Source organism: Hypomesus nipponensis, chromosome 14 (genome assembly GCF_054491055.1).
Source record: "Hypomesus nipponensis isolate SF chromosome 14, ASM5449105v1, whole genome shotgun sequence".
Taxonomy (NCBI): domain Eukaryota; kingdom Metazoa; phylum Chordata; class Actinopteri; order Osmeriformes; family Osmeridae; genus Hypomesus; species Hypomesus nipponensis.
The window spans coordinates 3,691,199-3,710,939 of NC_140374.1; the positions used below are offsets into that span (position 1 = coordinate 3,691,199).

At 47.7% G+C, this 19,741-nt stretch overlaps 2 protein-coding genes across 4 annotated transcripts; both read left to right on the plus strand.

The window, feature by feature from the left end:
- The first annotated feature begins 674 nt into the window (after window positions 1-674).
- Window positions 675-6,499, plus strand: ces3 (carboxylesterase 3). 2 transcript variants are annotated; one of them, XM_084672815.1, is made up of 13 exons: window positions 675-792; window positions 1,780-1,978; window positions 2,195-2,330; window positions 2,676-2,809; window positions 3,035-3,188; window positions 3,707-3,811; window positions 3,986-4,087; window positions 4,325-4,465; window positions 4,990-5,070; window positions 5,169-5,310; window positions 5,404-5,553; window positions 5,721-5,793; window positions 6,150-6,499. In XM_084672815.1, the coding sequence occupies exons 1-13, from the start codon at window positions 726-728 to the stop codon at window positions 6,319-6,321; spliced, it is 1,656 nt and encodes a 551-aa protein (XP_084528941.1). In that variant the 5' UTR covers window positions 675-725; the 3' UTR covers window positions 6,322-6,499. The 2 variants fall into 2 exon arrangements, with proteins under 2 accessions (XP_084528941.1, XP_084528942.1); XM_084672816.1 differs by having other exon boundaries at window positions 707-792; window positions 1,783-1,978.
- Window positions 6,500-6,868: 369 nt separating this feature from the next.
- On the plus strand, window positions 6,869-17,540 carry kiaa0513 (KIAA0513 ortholog). 2 transcript variants are annotated; one of them, XM_084672784.1, is made up of 12 exons: window positions 6,869-6,944; window positions 8,746-9,282; window positions 9,763-9,862; window positions 10,036-10,109; window positions 10,523-10,593; window positions 10,742-10,949; window positions 11,057-11,097; window positions 11,362-11,437; window positions 11,600-11,677; window positions 14,932-15,012; window positions 15,096-15,190; window positions 15,425-17,540. In XM_084672784.1, exons 2-12 carry the CDS (start codon window positions 8,858-8,860, stop codon window positions 15,472-15,474), a joined length of 1,299 nt encoding a protein of 432 aa, XP_084528910.1. In that variant the 5' UTR covers window positions 6,869-6,944; window positions 8,746-8,857; the 3' UTR covers window positions 15,475-17,540. The 2 variants fall into 2 exon arrangements, with proteins under 2 accessions (XP_084528910.1, XP_084528911.1); XM_084672785.1 differs by lacking the exons at window positions 14,932-15,012; window positions 15,096-15,190; window positions 15,425-17,540 and adding an exon at window positions 12,071-14,921.
- Window positions 17,541-19,741: the final 2,201 nt, after the last annotated feature.

Consider the following 19,741-nt stretch of genomic DNA (forward strand, 5'->3'; position numbering starts at 1 on the left):
AGACCAGGTTTAATCAACTGAAACGTTTCTGGAATGCTCACGCTGTGATTTAATAGGATTGTTGCTGGGATTGTAGTTTTGGAAAATGTGTGTGGGTCTACCGGTACAACACACACATGCACACAGTTTGACAAAAACAGAGAAATCCTCTCTGTTTTTGTCAAACTGTGTGCAGGTGTGTGTTTGTTCTTGTTCTGTGGGCTACAAAGTCTGGGCCCCCCCTCCTTTCTCTTCCACCCGGGCCATGCCTCCGACATCAGCAGCGGGCTATCAGCAGTCCCTAATCCCCAAAGTCCTCTACCTTAATATGACTCCATCTGTTTTGGGAATATGTTGTTGGAAATATGGGGTGTCCTCCTTCAGTAATTGTTGGCTTTGAGAGAGAAGTAATAACTAATTAATTTACTATAAATTGTTTCATGATTTCTCTTTTGGTGCTAATTATCAAGGTTTGGCACCTTACTGTTGTTTTGTTAAAATCCATTTGTATTTAATTGACCTTTTAAAACTTCTACAACCGCTCTTGCAATTGTACAAAGCACATTCCAACTCCTCGTTACACTCTAACCAGTGTCCCATTGCTGTTGACTCAATATAAATTCAGCCCACACCCCATGCTTCAAAACTGTGTGTGTGTGTGTGTGTGTGTGTTCCAAGGGGAGGTCGCTGGTGAAAACGGAGGTAAACCAGAAAGGTCCCTCTGTCTTTCTTCCGACACAGTCAAGATGAGAACACGTTTTCTGCTCCTGTGCCTGGCTGGTGCCTTCCTGCACACGACCCTGGGAGCTCCAGGTAACAACATTTTCATCATCATCATCATCATCATCATCATCATCATCATCACAGGCCAGATTACAGATTACAACCCTGCATGATTAGAAGCTGCATTCATGTCATCCTAATTCCATTTGTATTACATTTAGTCAGTTTTTAGTAATTTAGCAGATGCTCTTATCCAAAGCGACTTAAAGTACAGGGACATGCAAGTAGGGTGAAGTGCCTTGCCCAAGGACACAATGTCATTTGGCACGACCAGGAATCGATCCGGCAACCTTCTGATTACTAGCCCGATTCCCTAACCGCGTATTATTCATGCCAGAAATGATTAAGCACGACAGCATGACTATAGGGGTCGTCAGAGCACTACGGCATGTGTTTGGTTTGCTTTTGATTCTTTGGATTTGGAAGTTTGAATGTAATTGGCCTGGATGTTGTATGGATGTTGTATGGATGTTGTATGGATGTTGTATGGATGTTGTATGGATGTTGTATGGATGTTGTATGGATGTTGTAAATCTACCGAAAGAGGAGATCCGCTCTTGCTCTTTCCAATGAAAAACTGACCGGCAACGTCTTAGAGTGTCAACCGTTTGGTAAAGGTTTTCAACAAAGGTGTCCAGTGTTTGTGCTGTGGTGGGGGGTACTATCACCAACAGTTACATTTTGCTTGGCAATATTCTCTCATGTGTAGGTGTCATTACATATGTGAATAAAATGGTCATATTTTCATAACATATTCACATTGTATCGCATCATATCCTATGATATGTATATTGTGTGACTTTGTATTGCATCGTATATTGTGTCATATTCATGGTATCATGGTAAAACGTTGCATGTTGTATCGCATCATTTCAGATCATGTAACATTTGCACATTGTTATTGTAATTCATTAGGATATGTCACATCGCATCTAACTGCATCCAATCCGTTCTTGTATTGAGTTGATTGTGGCATAAGCCACATGGTACACTACCAGTCTGTGACTGTCCCCGCAGCAGAGCCAGGGACGGTGGTTACCCTGAAGGATGGGAAGGTTCGAGGGGCTTACGCCACCGTGAAGGGCACAGACCGGCAGGTGCAGCAGTACCTGGGGATCCCGTTTGCCCGCCCGCCCGTGGGCCCCCTGCGCTTGGCCGCTCCCCAACCTCCAGAGCCCTGGGACGGGGAGAGAGACGGCACCCTGCAGCCTCCCATGTGAGTGTTTGACCACCGTGACCACTGGGGCCATGAAGCAATCACTCCTATGTCGTTGACCCTGGGAGCCTTTGATCACAAATCTTTATGTTTCTCGCTCTGTTTTTTCTCGCCCTGTTTTTTCTTTTTTTTCTCTCTCTCTCTCTGTTCTCCCTTTCTTTCTCCCTTTGTCTCCCTTCCTCTCCTTCTCTGTTTCCCTCTCTATGTGTGTGTCAGGTGTATACAGGACAAGGCTGTGGCCCTGCAGGTGTCGCAGACCATGTCGCTAGAGTACACCCTTCCAGGCATTTCTGAGGACTGCTTGTATCTGAATGTGTACACTCCAAAAGATAGTGCCTCAGAAAAACTCCCTGTAAGTTGGACTCGATCACACACTGACCTCCACATACAACATTTGGGTTTGGTTTGGTATCTGAAACAAATCTTTCATATCTAACAACAGGAATGTTTCCACAGATGTTTGGCTTACACCCTCAGGCACAAAAGGTCTTACATAATATACATTTGTTTAGGGGCTCCTCTTGTTCACCATTAGTAGGCCTAAGTAAGTAAGTATAAAAGGCTTTGACACTCACAAGAGAGCGTCCCATTCTACTCAAAGAGGTCAATTGTTCATTCGTATGCCTTTCAGTATGAAAGCTTCCTTGTTCTCAGAGGGTGACCAGTGAACAAGGGGCCGCTGTGTTTGGTGTCTCAGGTGTTTGTCTGGATCCATGGGGGGGGCCTGTCCATGGGCGCTGCCTCACAGTATGATGGATCCCCTTTGGCTGCCTACGAGAACCTTGTCGTGGTGGTCATGCAATATCGCCTGGGCATTTTGGGATATCTGAGGTATGACAGACACGTTTCAGAGTTTTACTCTTTAATGGCCATAGTATCATTTCGGTTTTTTGTGTTTCTGTATCCAACCTTCTTCTGAGACATGAAGTCCCATTGAAGGATTCGAGCTCATTCCAAAAGAAGTGTGCGGATGAATGCTACCCATGTTTTGTAAGCATGAACTCTGAGTGCTCTAAGTCCATCCTGTGCTGTGGCTTTGTGGCGGTGCGTGAGCAGCACGGGGGACAAGCACGCCCGGGGGAACTGGGGATTCCTGGACCAGGTGGCGGCGTTGCGGTGGGTCCAGGAGAACATCCATCAGTTCGGAGGAGACCCCCAGTCGGTGACCATCGCGGGCGAGTCTGCAGGGGGCATCAGCGCTTCCACCCTGGTGAAGAGGAGACCCAGAGGCGCAGACTAGGGCTTGTGGCAGCGTTTCTTTACATTTACATTTAGTCATTTAGCAGACGCTCTTTTCCAGAGCGACTTACAGTAAGTACAGGGATATTCCCCCCCCGAGGCAAGTAGAGTAAAGTGCCTTGCCCAAGGACACAACGTCAGTTGGCACGGTGGGGAGTCAATCCGGCAACCTTCTGATTACTATCCCGACTCCCTCACCGCTCAGCCATCTGACTCCTTTGATCGAAGGCCTCAGCTACTGGGCTGCGGAGCCGTGTTTGTTCCTCCACTGAGGGAAATGGCATGCCTTTCCCGGCCCCCTGGCACTAAAGAGTTAGAGAAACGCTGGCTTAGGACACTGTTCAAGGCCTAAATGTACAAAACAAGAAGGATTTCAATCCTCCCACTTCTGTCCACCCCCTCCTCCCCACTTGTAGTAGCAATATTATGCAGTTAGTAAAAACAGACCAGGAGTCTCTCGCTCTGACACCTGTCTCTTCCGTTTGCCAGACTCTGTCTCCGTTGGCCAAGGGCCTGTTTCACCGCGCTGTGTTCCAGAGTGGAGTGGCAACCCTGGGCCCATACACAACCAATGTTCCCCTGGTCCAGGCCAAGGTATGGATCAGACTCTACACCCTGCCACACAAAGGCAAATATCAACCCGAATACACAAAACACAATACCTTATTTGACTCAAACATGAGTTGTTTAAATTATGAAAACAACATGAGTGGGATGTGAAAGCAGGTTTATCCAAATGTATTGAGTAAGTGAAGTGTGTGTATTTAGACTATTGCCAACCTTACGGAATGCGATCACCCAGACACACAGCAGCTGGTCAGCTGCCTCAGAGACAAGACTGAGGAACAACTGGTGAATGCCACAAAAATGGTAAACATCCACTTAAAAATAAAAACAAACAATCAACAAGTCATCACAATTAACACAATTTGTAGGCTTTTCAGAATGGTTTACCTTTCTAAAATAATTTAGGATTAAATTTGGTCTCAGTTATCCCCTCGTTTATGACTCAAGAACATATCGGTATATAGGGGTAGAATTGTTACAGGACAGGCCACAAGATGGCGATGTCAGACTGAGTTGAGCCATTGAGCTGCTCTGTTTTAGATGAAGATCTACCTGGGGGCTGTGGTAGATGGGGTCTTTCTGACAGACCTACCAGAGGAGCTACTGAAGAAGAAGGAAGTGATGAAAGTTCCTGTGTTGATTGGTGTGACCAATCATGAATTTGGCTGGATCCTTCCTCGGGTAAGTTCTAGAAACAGTCCCCCAGGGCAGAACGACTCAATTGGTATCTCGACAACATCATCTAGCATTACACCAGGTGCAATTGAGTGACATTTATTGTTCAGCTGTGAATATTCATATCTCCTGCAGGAGTGACACATTTCAAGTGAAGGACATCCATCTGATTGATTTATAAATCTCTTTCCATGCAAGATAAACCGTTATTTTCTGAAAAAGAGTACATGTGCATATTATAAAGAAATCTGCCGAAACAGTCACTTATCTGGACTATATACAGTACCTAATGACAGTCACAAGTTGGAAATGACAGTTCAGACTCAACACCCTCCCACACAAAGGCACATGTCAAGATGACAGCAACACATATTAAGTATCTTAATGATATACTTGGGAAGACGAGTTTAGGTTCTTCTTTTCCAACGAGTTCGTTTTTTCATGTTTAGGTTTCGCTGGCCAATAAAAAAGTTTGGTTTTCGTTGTGAAAATGTAAAATGTAAAATGTAAATGTGTGTGTGTGTGGACAGGCATTTGCCCCTCCCGGCTGGGACACAGGCATGGACAGAGAGAGCGTTATGGCCATGTTGGCCCTGTTCAACCCTCAAGGGGTGAGATAAGCATCGTTATGGAGGCAGCCCATTGGGGCGGGTCTTGAGGTGGTTGTGGCTACTGTGGACCCCTCCTTAATGTCTCTGTTGTGCCCCAGGTCTCTGGTGCCAACCAGCTCTTGGCTGATGAGTACCTTAAACATGCCCAAACTCCAGAGGAGATCCGGGACGGGTTCACCCACATGCTGGGGGACATCTTCATGGTTCTGCCTGTCATCAAAGTGGCAGGGTACCATCGAGGTCAGTGGCAGGGGGGTGGCAGTATCTTCAGGATGTTGAAAGCGTGGTCCTGCTTCACTTGATCTAACTGGGCGGGTCTGGTGGTCTGGTTAGATGCTGGAGCCCCTGTCTACATGTATGAGTTCCAGCACCGGCCTGAGGCTCACAAGCTGACCAGGCCTGCCTTTGTCAAGTCAGACCACGCGGATGAAGTAGGCTTCATGTTCGGGGCCTGCTTTTGGAATGGACACATAAAGATCACAGGTATAACCGCCTAGATTAGCTTCAGCACCTGCTCCGAAGCAGAATCCCAGGCAGATTTTCTACTTTAAAGGCAACCTTTTTATAACCACTGTTGGGTGTGGAAGGACATCAATCTGTCATTCTTGCTGCTTCCTACTTCCTTTGTGCTGTTTACTTCCTGCAATCAGGTACCATCACTCAGGAAGAGGAAAAGCTGTGCAAGACCATGATGTCATACTGGGCCAACTTTGCTCGCACTGGGTGAGTTGACACACTCCGACCCCCATTGACAAATGTTTTAAAGCCAAGCAAATATATGGACCTTTCAGGTAAATACATGTTGTTTCTTTACTTAAGGGCAAATACAGTATTAATCTCACCTCAAAATCATTCAAAACACTTTTGTGTCATTTAAAGTCTTTTAAGGTGAGGTAAGGCCAACAAGGACACAAGGTGTCATTTCTAACCATTCTGAAACGGGTCTAAGAAACCCTCCTAAATACACATACTGTCACTATGTGTGATCAGTGTCTTTCAACCTCGAGATAAATATGAAAAGATAGATATAACTAACCGAGTGACATTGTCTGCCTGACTGTGCTGCCTGTCTTCCTCAGCTCTCCGAACGGTGCCGGTCTGCTGCAGTGGCCTCTGTTCGGCCAGGACCAGGAGTTCATGGAGCTGGATCTGACTCCGTCCGTCAGCCAGAACATCCGGAAGGAGCAGCTCCTCTTCATGACGGTCACCCTCCCCCAGAAACTGGCCACAGCAGCATCTCCTGGTCGCTAGGCTTCGCTGGCCCGTGAGGAGTGAACGACTTTATAACGACTTAAGTAAAGATGACAAGAATTCGTAGGTTACATCGGCACCAGCTTCCAACGCCACCTGTATTAATCTCACAATTTGTATCATTTATGATCACTTATGTTTGTGTCGCGCCGTAGCCTATTAAAGAACTTTCACTGCATTTGTGTTTCTGTGGTTAATTTGGCTAAACTATGGAGCATGGAGCTGCAGCCATATTGGCCTAAAGTGGAACTGACTACCCAGGGGCCCTAATGGGAATTTGGGGAATTAAAAAACACGTCATCAAAAATATGGAGGGGGGAGGGCGCAAATTGCAATTTCTTTAGCGGCGCCCCTGCCTAAATAAAAAATAAATAGACACAAGAACTTAAAAATAACGTGCTACGTGAGTAAAACAAAAACGAATGTTGCGAAGCTTTGAGGCTCATAAAAATTAGCTCAAAGGCCCTGTTTCATATCAGCGTACACGTCATTGGATTCCCCCTGCATCACGATCATCGCCTACTGCGCATGCGTACCCCAGCCTACAGTGGCCAACAGAGCTCCGCCGAGTACAGGGAAGACTCCCTCTTTCAGCTGTCTGGTACCTTCCTGGGAAATTTCATGTACGTACAGCTGTTATTTTGTATGCCAACTGTTTTATTATTTATCAACATGCACACATTTTCGTTTCAGTAAGTCCCCTTACACCATTTATCTTGTTACTTTGAGTAGAACAGCACTTGTAGTGCAGCAATTTCGAAATTACCAAACCTGGTTTATGTCTCGTGACGTTTGTTTTTCATAATTGTGGTCGGGGCTGGCTAGCTACAGCGACGACCTCGGGTAACGGCAGTGATGCTTGACTAACCTGGGATAACGTGTGGGGGATATCCCGTATCATTAATCAAAGCTTGTTTTCCGCAATGGTTTCCCAAATAGCCTATAGCATACACAAGGAAACGCTTGTATTTGCTTGAGTGACAGTTGCACTGGCTTGTTTGTTTGTTCAATGTTATTTCCTGTCAAATGTATGTCAAGTGCACTGCTTAAATACAGCCTAACTAATAATATTATAATGTGCCCTTTCAGAACCACTTATTCATCTGGCAGTTCAGTTAAATGCGTAGAGTTGGCCCAGTGTTCTAATGACCCCTGGTGCGTTTCACGACCACAACAAATGTACCAGTAAATGTGGATCTTTACTGTAGTAAACAAAATTAGCCCAAATGTGTGGCAGCATTAAACATGGAATTCTTGTTTCTGTTCGTGGCCGTGGTGTGGTTGCTCCCTGGTTTATGTTGGCTCCTGAATCGGAACTCGTTTTTTGTTCATCTGACGCTGCTCACGGTGATAAACTGTCTCCCAGTTATATGGTTTACATCCTCTAAGTTCGCTGTGGTTGTTAACTCAACTGTACAAATAAGATAATGTTCAGTTTAAGGCCGACCTATGAGGTGAAACAACATTAAGATATACTGTGTATTCTATTCAAAGTCAAGACTGTTTTGCTTACGAAATTTTAGTCAGCTTTGCATTAATTATTCAAATAATTGTGTCTGTCTTTTCTTAAAGACTATCTCTCTCTATCTCTAGATCCACTAGGTAGACCTGCTCAGTAATGCTTGTCAGTATGCAATCATAGTGATGGACGGCCTTGTATGCAGCATTCCCCAGAGGTGGAGAGAGAGAGAGAGACAGTGTGTGTGTGTGTGTGTGTGTGTGCTTATTGAAGCAAAGCTACCGCAGTCTGTGCAGTCTGAGGGTGAAGTGCTGAGATTTACTGAGCACAACATGAAGAAGTATGTGTATGTGCGTGTGTCAGTACATTGGTGCTTGTGTGTGTGTGTGTGTGTTTGGGGGGGGGTCATTCCCTGCCTGACAGGGGAGCGGGCTGCAGTGGGGAACCTTACTATCAAAAACATTCTCTCTGTCTCTCTTTCTGTCTCTCTCTCGGTCTCTCTCTGTCTCTCTCTCTGTCTGTCTGTCTCTCTCCCTCTCTCTCTCTCTCTCTCCCTCTGTCTCCCTCCCTCTCTCTCTCCCTATCTATCTCTCTTCCTATCAGCTCGGGCCTCGTGATGAAGCCTGAGAGATGTGGAAGCGCCATGTGAGATCTCTCCCTCCTCACCGTCTGTGAAGGAGCTGTTGATAAGAGCTATTTTCAGCAACATGAGAACGGAACCTCGGCTGCCAGGCCTTAACCCACCTTTTATAAGTCCCGCAACAGTCAAATCAATGGAGGCACTACATGTTTGATGGAGTCTTTGCACAATTTGGTGTGGTCAGCTGCTGCAGTGGGGCTGAGAGAGATCCAGATATTGTTAGGAGGAGGGATAGCCTAGTTCCATAATCAAGGTTCACCACGACCGGTTGCTGACCCTCCCCCCCTCCCTCCCTCCCCCCCTCCCTCTCTCCCCCCTTCTCCAGACATGGTGTATCCTTTGCCTGCAGTACAACAGGGCCACCAGTGGACGGGAGAGTCGTAACCAGGACAACTGTGCCCCCTCCCCCACTGTCGTCTGCTCTCATCCAGGCCACCATGGAGGGTGTAGCTGTAGACAACCTCATAGACTTCGACCTTCCCACCTCTCCAGAGGACTCGGCACCCCCCTCGGATACTCCCCCCAGCGCGGTGCTTCTACACAGGGACATTTTTTCAAGCGAGCCCCTGGTCCCAGATCCGGCCTCCTTTGCCCAGCCAGCCCCCTTGCTCCCTGAGCCCATGGCCCCGACGGCTCCAGTGGGGCCCACGGACACACAGCAGCACGCAGGTGGGGAGGGGGGCGCCGACAGCGACGCCACCGAATCAGCCGATAGCGACAACGACATGGACCTGCCCTCTGAGCGGTGGGAGGTGAGACGGTCATCCTCCTCGTCCAATCACAGCGCGGAGGAGGGTGGGGCAGAAGCAGCGGAGAGGCGGGGCTTTATGAAGGCCTATGTAGAGAAAGTGTTTCATGGAAAGTAAGTGTCTCTCTCTCTCTGTGGAACTTCTCATCAGATGTCTCTCTCTCTCTCTGTGTCTCTCTCTCTCTGTGTTGAGCCTATCTCCGTTGTCTCACTCTCTCTCTTTCTCCCTCTCTCTCTCTTAGTGTCTGTCTCTCTCTTTCTCTGTGTTAAGCCTACCTCCGTTGTCTCCCTCTCTCTCCCTCTCTCTCTCTTAGTGTCTGTCTCTCTCTCTCTCTGTGTTGAGCCTACCTCCGTTGTCTCACTCCCTCTCTCCCTCTCTCTCTCTTAGTCTCTGTCTCTCTCTTTCTCTGTGTTGAGCCTACCTCCGTTGTCTCACTTTCTCTCTCCCTCTCTCTCTCTTAGTCTCTGTCTCTCTCTTTCTCTGTGTTGAGCCTACCTCGGTTGTCTCACTCTCTCTCTCCCTCTCTCTCTCTTAGTGTCTGTCTCTCTCTTTCTCTGTGTTGAGCCTACCTCAGATGTCTCTCCATGTTCCAGGGAGGACTTCGACATGGAGGAGAAGGCTCGATTTGGGGAACTGTGTTGTGAAGAGAACTCCAAGGGCAGGGAGTGGTTTGCTAAATACGTCAATGCACAGGTAAATATTCCACTGGGATAATCACGCTGGATAATAAGACTGATAAAGGCACCATCACTCAGGCTGACGGGCTGTGAGCTGTGTTTTGTTTGAGCCCAACTTCACGGCCGCTTATCACCTCGTATCTGGTATCTGACGAATGAAGTCAACACACAGACACACATCTGTTTCAGCGCTGCAACTCCAAGTGTGTGAGTGAAGCCACCTTCTACAGACTGGTGCAGTCGTTTGCAGTAGTGCTGTTTGAGTAAGTCTCGCTACCACACCTACTGTTGCAGATTTGTATTTATTTAGAATTTAGCAACTGGATAATGACCATAGGGCAGGGGTTCTCAATCCTGGTCCTCGGGCCTCCCTGCCCTGCATGTTTTAGATGTTTCCCTGCTCCCACACACCTGATTTCAATGAATGGGTCGTTATCTAGTTATGCAGAAACCTGCTAACGACCATTCATTTGAATCAGGTGTGTTGGAACAAGGAAACATCTAAAACATGCAGGGCAGGGCGGCCCGAGGACCAGGATTGCGAACCCCTGCCATAGGGTGTACTGGAAGGGTGTGTATGTGGTTGTCTGGGTGTGGATTATGGGGTAAGATTTAAGCTTCAGTCAGGCGGAGAAGTGTTACACAGGTACATTTAGTGTGTGTGTGTGTGTTCCAGGTGCTACCAGATGGATGACTACAGTCCAGCCAAAAACCTAATGACCATGTGCTTTACCTACTACCACATCGGTAAGAAATGTCAGGTCTCTCTACCGGACCTTAATATGTTCAGGGTTACAATCATGGTCGCTGTTAGTTTGCCATGTGTCGGCAGGTCGTCCAGTATCTTCCAGAAGGGTTCAGATGTCCTGTAAGTGTAGCTCCTCCTCCCTGCCAGGTAAGGTCCAGCTGTCTCCTACTGAGCTGCTGGACCATGGACCGCCGGTCGGACTGGACTCCTACCTGAACAAGGCCAACTCGTGGCTGACAGGCAAGAAGGGAGCCGCAGAGCGCCTCCTCAAAACCACCTCGGCCAGGACCGAAGTCAAGGGCTTTTTCGGAGGCCTGGAGAACAAGCTGAGGGGGCCGAGCGCTCGCAGGAACGAGTGAGATGCTTCTCCCCCTCTCCCTGTCCCCCCTGATCTCAGTCGACATCAACTGTCACCTAGCGTTAGTCTTAGTAGCTCAGTGTCCTTCTGTTTCTGTTTTCCAGTGAGGGAGAGAGCCCGATGGAGACAAAGCCCAGATCTCCAGGTATGTTACCTTAGGAGTTGGATATCCCTATCCTGCTTAGCTATGATCAGGGGCGCCGCCAGGAATTTTGGGCCCCATGAAAAAAAAAAAAAAAAGGTTTATCATTTCTATTAGTTTTTACATTTTTTGGGGGCCCCTGTCAGTCAGGGGCCCTTGGAATTGTCCTAACTTTTCCCCCCTATACGGCGCCCCTGGCTAGGATCAATTAGTAGAATGTGACCTGACAAAGGAATCCCTTCCTGTCTTTGTACCCCGCGGTGATAGTGTCGTCGGATGGCCCTGAGGAAAAAAAAGGAGAGAAGATTTACCTGTACACACACCTAAAGCAGCAGCCCATCTGGTACGCCTGCCAGTCCTCCTCACTCTTCATCACGTCTTCTGAGTTCTACTTAGCTTTACTGGGTTCTACTTAGCTTTACTGGGTTTTACTTAGCTTTACTGGGTTCTACTTAGCTTTACTGGGTTCCACCTCGTTGTCCTGACCTCCCCTTGCATTTTACAGGCACACGCTGCGCTTCTGGAACGCGGCCTTTTTTGACGCCGTCCACTGCGAGAGGAAGAAGAGGTCGCCCACCACCAGGTGAGGGGCTTGCGGAAGGGGTTGGTGGGGGGAGGCGGGGGTGAGAGGACAAACGCAGGGGTGGGGGGGGGGGTCGCACTGAAAGCTTTTCGGAGGGATTAAATAAGAGGATTAAATCGTGAAGTGAGCTGAGGGCGTTCCCTCTGTCCGTGGGGATTGAGAGCAGTGTTTGTTTGTTCTCTGTAGCTGCTGCAACGACTGATCAGCAACACTTTGCCCTCAAAAGATCAGATGTACTGTAAATGAGACGTGCATTGAGAGGCGTGTGCGTATGGCTGCGTAGTTGTAGGTGCAGGCGTCTTTGTCTGTGTGTTCTCTGCTCTTCTCTCCTGTGTTCTGTCTCTGCATGTCTGTTTAACCCTGTTTGTCTCCTTGTGCCTCATCGCCGGTCAGGGGGACGGAGGAGGAGGAGAAGGAAGACGAGAGGTCTGTCCTTCTTTCAGCCCGCAGCCCCCTTGATATGGCAGACAGAGAGAGGAGGAACAGAGAGAGGAGGAACAGAGAGAGGAAGATAAACAAGGGAGATAGAGAGGAGGGGTGAAAACGTAGAGGGAAAGAGATTGTGAAAGAAGGCCATAAAGAAAGACACGGAGATAGAAGCAGAGAGTAGCAGATAGAGCGAGGAGTGGAGCAGATGGGATCTGAGCATTAGGACTTGGAGCGAGGGGAGTAGGAGGATCTGCCGGAGGCTTGATGAATCAGTGTGTGGAATCAGCTGTGTGTTTCAAACGAGTCCCGTAGGCTAGCACAGGAGCAGTGGAACGACAGCTGGAACTCTGTAGCCTGAACCCAGCCTGGAAAATACTCTGTGTCTACATACTCTGACCCAGCCTAAGAGGGTCCTATATAGGCCAGCTTTGAATGCCAGTCTTGTGCGGTCCGATGGTGATCATGTCTGTGCTTGTGGTTGACCTACCTGAGGTCCTTCCGGCAGAGGGCTACTCGGCAGTCTGTCGTCAGTTGCATGTTGCTCGTGACCTGGATGTTTTGACGTATCGTCATGGATACCGACCAGTGTATGCTTATGGCGATGCCTCGCACACGCTTGGTGATGAAGAGGGAGACCTGGGGAATACTACACAACCACTGTAGTTATTTTTCATACACTCTCTCTTTGTCTCTCTCTCTCTCGCTCTGTCTCTTTGTCTCTCTCTCTCTCGCTCTGTCTCTTTGTCTCTCTCTCTCTCGCTCTGTCTCTTTGTCTCTCTCTCATGCTGCATGCTACCTTACATCCCCACTGGCTGAAGCTCTACACTCTCCCTCCGTCACAAAAAATCATCACATGCCAGTTATGAGTTTTGTTTGTCCTTGTGTAGAGGTCCCCATGTTCTTTTATCTGTGTTTGCAGTAGTTTTTGCCCGGCTGTGAATACCTGGTCTCTATATTTGGTCTCTAGGCTGGGTCTGTACACCTGGTCTCTATACCTGGTCTCTACACTGGGTCTCTATACCTGGTCTCTACACTGGGTCTCTATACCTGGTCTCTAGACTGAGTATCTATACCTGGTCTCTACACTGGGTCTCTATACCTGGTCTCTAGGCTGGGTCTGTATACCTGGTCTCTAGACTGAGTATCTATACTAGGTTTAAAGGATCCTGTACTGCTGTGTCTTGTGTCATGTGTTTGCGATGCATGGGAATGGTTCTTAGTTGGATCTCAGACTCTTGTCTTTTAGGTTGGGTTTTCTTACAACAGGCGCGATGAGATGCTAGTTTGAGCGCATCCATCTAGTTGTGAGTCTTTCCTTTCTAACGAAAAACGCTTTAAAACGTTTTAAAGGTGACATGACATGCTGTTTTTGGATGCTTTTATATAGGCCTTAGTTGTCCCCTAATACTGTATCTGAAGTCTCTTTCCCGAAATTCAGCCATGGTGCAGAAATATAGCCACTACAAGTAGTCCCACAATCAGCTTTCTTCAGAACGCGCTGTTTCTGTGTCTGTAGCTTTAAATGCTAATGAGGAGGAGAGGGGCGGCAACATGCGCTAATGTTTACAGGATGTATCGCAATGGCTCGTTGCCCCCGTTGCTGTAAGATGCCTCGAATTTAGCCATTCTCATCTGATCACCCTGGTTTGCAGAGGTGCACACTCAGTCATTTCAATGTGGAGAAAGGCGGATATCGCGAGCCATAACACCAACAGCAGAACGGATATCCAAAAAACAAAGAAATGTACAACACTTGCGTTACAGCGTTTGTTTTCACACACACACTTGATGCCATTTATCTTTACGTTAGCAACAGTAACTCAGTTGTTAGCTGCAGAGCTAATGTTACAGCCACATTCTAAGGGTAGCAAGCTAGGTAACCATATACCGTAAAGCAACAACATGATATAGCGTTAGTTAACTTACATGTCCAAGGTTTGTAGCTTGACCAAGGAGATTTAGTAATGATCCAGAATTTAATTTCAGCAAGGCCAGCTTTGAGTTGGCTCAAGTTGAGGAAATGTTTGGAGCAGACATACACTTTGGGAAGTTGTGTCAGCGCATTTCCAGCGAAAATACAATTTAGATATGGGTTGTGCAGAGGCTCGGATGAAGGAACAGAAAAAAAGATGTGTGCTTGCATTTGTATATCCAAGCACTGAGCAACTGTTAAGCTTCGTTTGTTTGCTCGCCATGATGTCTCTCCAGGAAAAACCGATATCGCACTCGCCCTTGCACGGTGGTAGCTCAGTTTCTCATGGGCGGGCTAGATGATCTGGTCGGGCAAAGCAGAGAGAGGGGAGGTAACTTTCCCCCGATCTACGTCACTCGGGGGAGATTTTCAAACAGCGCAATTGAGCCTTCATTTTGTCTAAGGCGGAGAAGAACACGCAGGGCTTGGTTTACACTTATCGAAAATTCTAGCCACTGGGGGACCAAAGGCAGGCTAGGGGAACTCATATTAATGTTAAATAACCTCATAAAATGAAGTTTTCATGTCATGTCACCTTTAAAGCTTTGGACGTTTCAAATAGGCCATTCCAAAACAATCACATATATCTTTAAACTGAGTAAAACCTCCTGGTCTGTTGTTCCTGAACCTGGCTTATCAGAGACTCATTCTGTGGTTTCCATCCTAGTACAAGAGCTCATTTCATCGTAAGGCAACATCAAAGAACTTGAACCGTCCGTGGTCCCTGTTGGCTTCACGTGTCTGCTTTCTGCTTGGGAATGAAGACCATGTGTGCTCTGGTGCGGCCCGGATAGATGGTCCGGGTGAACCATGTTTGACCCCTGACCCCTTACCTGCTCTCTTCCTGCTCCAGGGAGAAGTGGTGTCACATGACTGAAGAGGAGAAGGAGGACAGCTCCCGGTTCAACGAGAACATCGCCTTTGGCCAGCTAGGGTAGGTTCCAGCCATCCATGAGGATGTTAATGTGACGAGTGTTCATGTGGTCCTTAAGTCTGAAGTCACTTCTGTGTTCTCAGGACCTTCACCCATAACATGCTGGCCTTTGGCCTCAGTAAGAAGCTCTGCAATGACTTCCTGAAGAAGCAGGCCATCATCGGCAACCTGAATGAAGGTAGATTTCACGTCCATGTTTACCAAAGTCTCAGCCAGTATCAGTTCATGAACCTAAATGAGAACAAGAACCAATACATGCATTTATTGGTGCAGTGCTTCTCGTGGTATCTGTGAAATGTACCTTTTTTGTAGTCTGTAATCTGCAGAATTTACCATTTTTGTCACTTTGGATGCATGGCACATTATCATTATGTTTTTAATTGAGTGCGTGTGTGTGTGTTTCCCATCTTAGAACAGTACAAGCTACTGAGTGACCACATAGAGAAGATGGCTGTGGAATGAACACTGAAGAACAACAGAACAGAACGCTGTTCCCATGGCGACCACCATTACCAGACACCGGTCTGCCGTAGCGTCTGAACTCTGACCCAATTTTCTGTGCACTTTGACCCAACGTTGAACTCTAACCCAACCTACTTTGACCTCTGACCCAATTCACTCTGACCCAACTGACTCCAACTCAGCAAGCCTACTGGCCAGTATATAACCCCTCACCAGCAATAGCACACCACTACGTTCACCACTATTGTATCTGATCATGTCGTCGAGCCGTGTGGCCGATGACCTGCTCCTCTCACCTTAGTCGAGCCACGCGAACAACGTCAACACGCCAAGCTTGTCAGTGTTACAGCCTCTGCATCCATGTAGGTGTCTCCTCTCTCTGATCCAGAGCTCCTTCCCCGTGTCCCGGTGTGGCAGCCTCCTGCATGCATCCCGAGTCTGGTCTGGGTCTGAGACAGACGGAGGTGACTGACCATCTGCATGCAATAGAACATGTTTGTCCTCTGTACAGGATGTGTTGTGTATGTCTGCCTCCGCTCTCCTGAAGTAGATCATGTTTATACTCCCCCCCCTAGTAACACCTTATTTATCACCCCCACCCAACCCCCCAAAGACACCCTGCTCAGAACCGTGTCCTTACAAAGGATGTCATTGGAAGTACTTGTGTCCAGTGCTTAATGACCTTTGGATCATGAAGCCCCTCCCTCAGTCCGAAGTGCCTTGTCTCTCAAACCCTGACCTGAGGACATCACTCCTTGCCCGTGTCTGTTGCAAGCCATCCCCCTAGTACAGCGACGACAGCTATCAGAGAAACAATATACGGTCATAATGACCCGCGTAACCTGTAAAAGGTCCTTTTGTAAAAGGAGACTTAGCAAATCCTTTAGAAGTCTTAGTCCGTCCAGTAAGGTAGAGTAACTTGGCCTGCTGGTGGATGAGACGTGCAATGTGCAAGTGTTTTTTTTTTTGTTCTTCCTGATGCAGTTGCAATGTCCATGTTAGGTGTTAGGTTGAGCCAGACCCCAGATCTGTCTGCGTATGTGTCTGCCTGTACGTGTGTTCCATGCAGCTGTATGAGAGCCTCTGTGAGCGTGCTCGTAGCTCTCTACCGTCCCCACGCCGTCTGTGCTTTGTGCATGCGTGCCCCGCCTGTGGCATGTTGAACAGCGTTGTCCTGTTGTCCTGAAGCATGCATGGACTCTCGAGGTCAGATGCACTACTGTGTTTTGCCTCCAGGTGGCACTGTAGTTTAGAGCTTTTAAATGGGGGTAAAAATGATGTGATGAGTGAACGGTTATTTAATATTTCCTGAGGGACAAAGAGATAAACAAACTGATACACACAGGATGTGTTCTCACTGTGGGTGTTTGTTTTGTTATTTTTTCTGCTGGATCCAAGTACTCTGACATGTTTTCCTAAAGATTATAGTTTAAGTCTTGACGACAAGTCCAAATTACTTGATTATTTCTAGTATTTCTATTTATAATATATTTTTTCACTCGAGTTTCATCGCGTTCGCGACAGTTCTATTGCGTAAAATCATGTGACTGTATTGTGATCTTCTGCCTACCATCTCCATGGATACCTATTCCTTAATGTGAGCCTTGAAGTGCCCTCTTGTCCTTTTTCCCGAACAAGTCATTCATCAAAAGGTTTAACTGGTGTGTGGGAATGTTTAATAACTTTTCATCCTTTTTCACTGCATCTCTGTCTGTGTCTGTCTGTACCTCTTGTGTGTTCTCCTCTGGCTTGTGCTCCTGTCCCTCAAGCTCCTCCTTCAGTCTTCCACCCCCCCCCCCTCTCTCTCTCTCTCTACTCATTCCCTCACTATCATCCCATTGTCGTCCCCCCACTGGCCCCCCTCCCCTCCCTCACTGGACCAGTGAGTAGACCACATTCCTCCTCTCTGATCCCTCCCCAGTCTTGTGACTTCAATAGCTAGGTTTCTTTACACAGCCCCTGTTGTGAAACCACTGCTTGTGTATTACAACTATTTGTGTTGTGTTTGCATGGATGTATGATTATGAAGGAATATGTTGCTGATAATAAATATATTTTAACGTGAACTGTGTGCGTGTGTGTGTGCGTGAGAGTGAAAGAGAGATGGAGAGTGTGTGTGAGACCAAGGCCCACCCTGTCAGTCCAAATGCTGGATGTAAACAAACAGCGGCTACGCTGGCTTCACTCTGATTGGACAGCGTGTAATGAGCTGTGAAAGGCCAGCCAGGGATGTCACACTTTCGAAGGCTCAGCCTCAGATAATTAATCCCAGACCTGCCACACTCAGGGTACACACACACACTCAGGGTACACACACACACACTCAGGTTACACACACACCCACAGTCAGGGTACACACACTCAGGTTACACACACACACCTCAAAAACATACAAATGATAATTAAAATAGTATGGCTGTTTAGCATCATGCCTGTCTGCGTGTGTGTGTGTGTGTGATGCACACATAGGTGAGTGGGCTGGAAGGGGCCATGGCTTGACACTCCTTCACCCCATTGAGGCAGGAGGGACAGACGGAGAGGGACAGACAGGGAGGAGGGACAGACAGGGAGGAGGGACAGACGGAGAGGGACAGACAGGGAGGAGGGACAGACAGGGAAGAGGGACAGACAGGGAGGAGGGACAGACAGGGAAGAGGGACAGACAAACAGGAGGGACAGACAGGGAGAGGGACAGACAGGGAGGAGGGACAGACAGGGAGAGAAACAGACAGACAGGAGTGACAGACAGACAGGAGGGACAGACAGGGAGGAGGGACAGACAGACAGGAGGGACAGACAGGGAGGAGGGACAGACAGGGAAGAGGGACAGACAAACAGGAGGGACAGACAGGGAGAGGGACAGACAGGGAGGAGGGACAGACAGGGAGAGAAACAGACAGGGACGAGGGACAGACAGGGAGAGGGTCAGACAGTGAGAGAGACAGACAGGGAGGAGGGACAGACAGGGAGAGAAACAGACAAGGAGGAGGGACAGACAGACAGGAGGGACAGACAGTGAGATGGACAGACAGGGAGAGAGACAGACAGGGAGGAGGGACAGACAGGGAGAGAAACAGACAGGGAGGAGGGACAGACAGGGAGGAGGGTCAGACAGGGAGATGGACAGACAGGGAGAGGGTCAGACAGGGAGAGGGTCAGACAGGGAGAGGGACAGACAGGGTGCGGGGCCCAGACTCCAGCTCTGTTTGCTGTGAGACAGGCGTCAACATGGTGGTCCAGGCAAGGGGCTACAAGCTTCCTTCAGGGTGGGGTACACACACACACCTACACACATTCATAAACACACTTGCATATACACATGTAGACATGCTTTGTGTTTGCAAACACACAAACATAAACACAAACACAGGGAAAAAGAAACAAAAAAGGTTTTCTGATCTGCTATTCTTCATTTCTCCTCTTCAGTGGATGTTGGGAAGGTGTCTCGGAAAGCAGACCAAGATAGTCTCAGCGGTGTGTCACCCTCAACCACACTAAGTTGCATAGCAACAGACACTAGTTGCGTGGAGAATGTCACTTCAGTGTCTAGTCTTCTAAAGTATTATTACTGCTTGACAGTATCAAGGACCATCAAGGAACCTGTCTGCCAAACTGAACTGCCTTCCTGATATAAAACTATGTAGGAAACTATAAGCCCAGCTGGCTCTGAAACCTGCTGAGACTGATTATTTATGTTCGATTTGTAATGTCTAAAAAATAAATATTGAAAAGTTTGTTTTTGAGTAGTGTTTGTTTTGTTACTCGCTCTGCAATTATCCTCTCATGTAATCATGTCTTTACTGTGTGGTCACATCTGCAGCAGATTGTCAAGTGTTTTATTGTTGTAACCTTGCTGGGTATTTTCCTTTGCTGGAATATGTTTCTGTCCATGGTTATGCTCATGGTTGGGAGATAACTGCCTTGTTTTTCTGGCTAGGGAAAAACATAAATGGCATCTCAAACCGAGCGTTGTTTATTTGTCTGTCATTTCAAGTGTTTATGCGTGTGTGTGTGTGTGCTGACTCTAAGCAGCAGGTCAACACCATGCTAAGCTGTGTATCTGAGGCGGATAACGATGTATAGAACTGGCTGCCAGGAAACCTAACTTGATTAGCTGCTAATGTAGCTAGCAGGGATCCCATCAATCTTCATCCCAGCCCTGCCCTCCCTCTGCGATGAGTGTGTATTTGGACAACTATCGGTTTATGTAGAGAGTGAAAAAACATAATAAACATGTAGATTAAAACCCTTTTTGAAGGCGATGGTT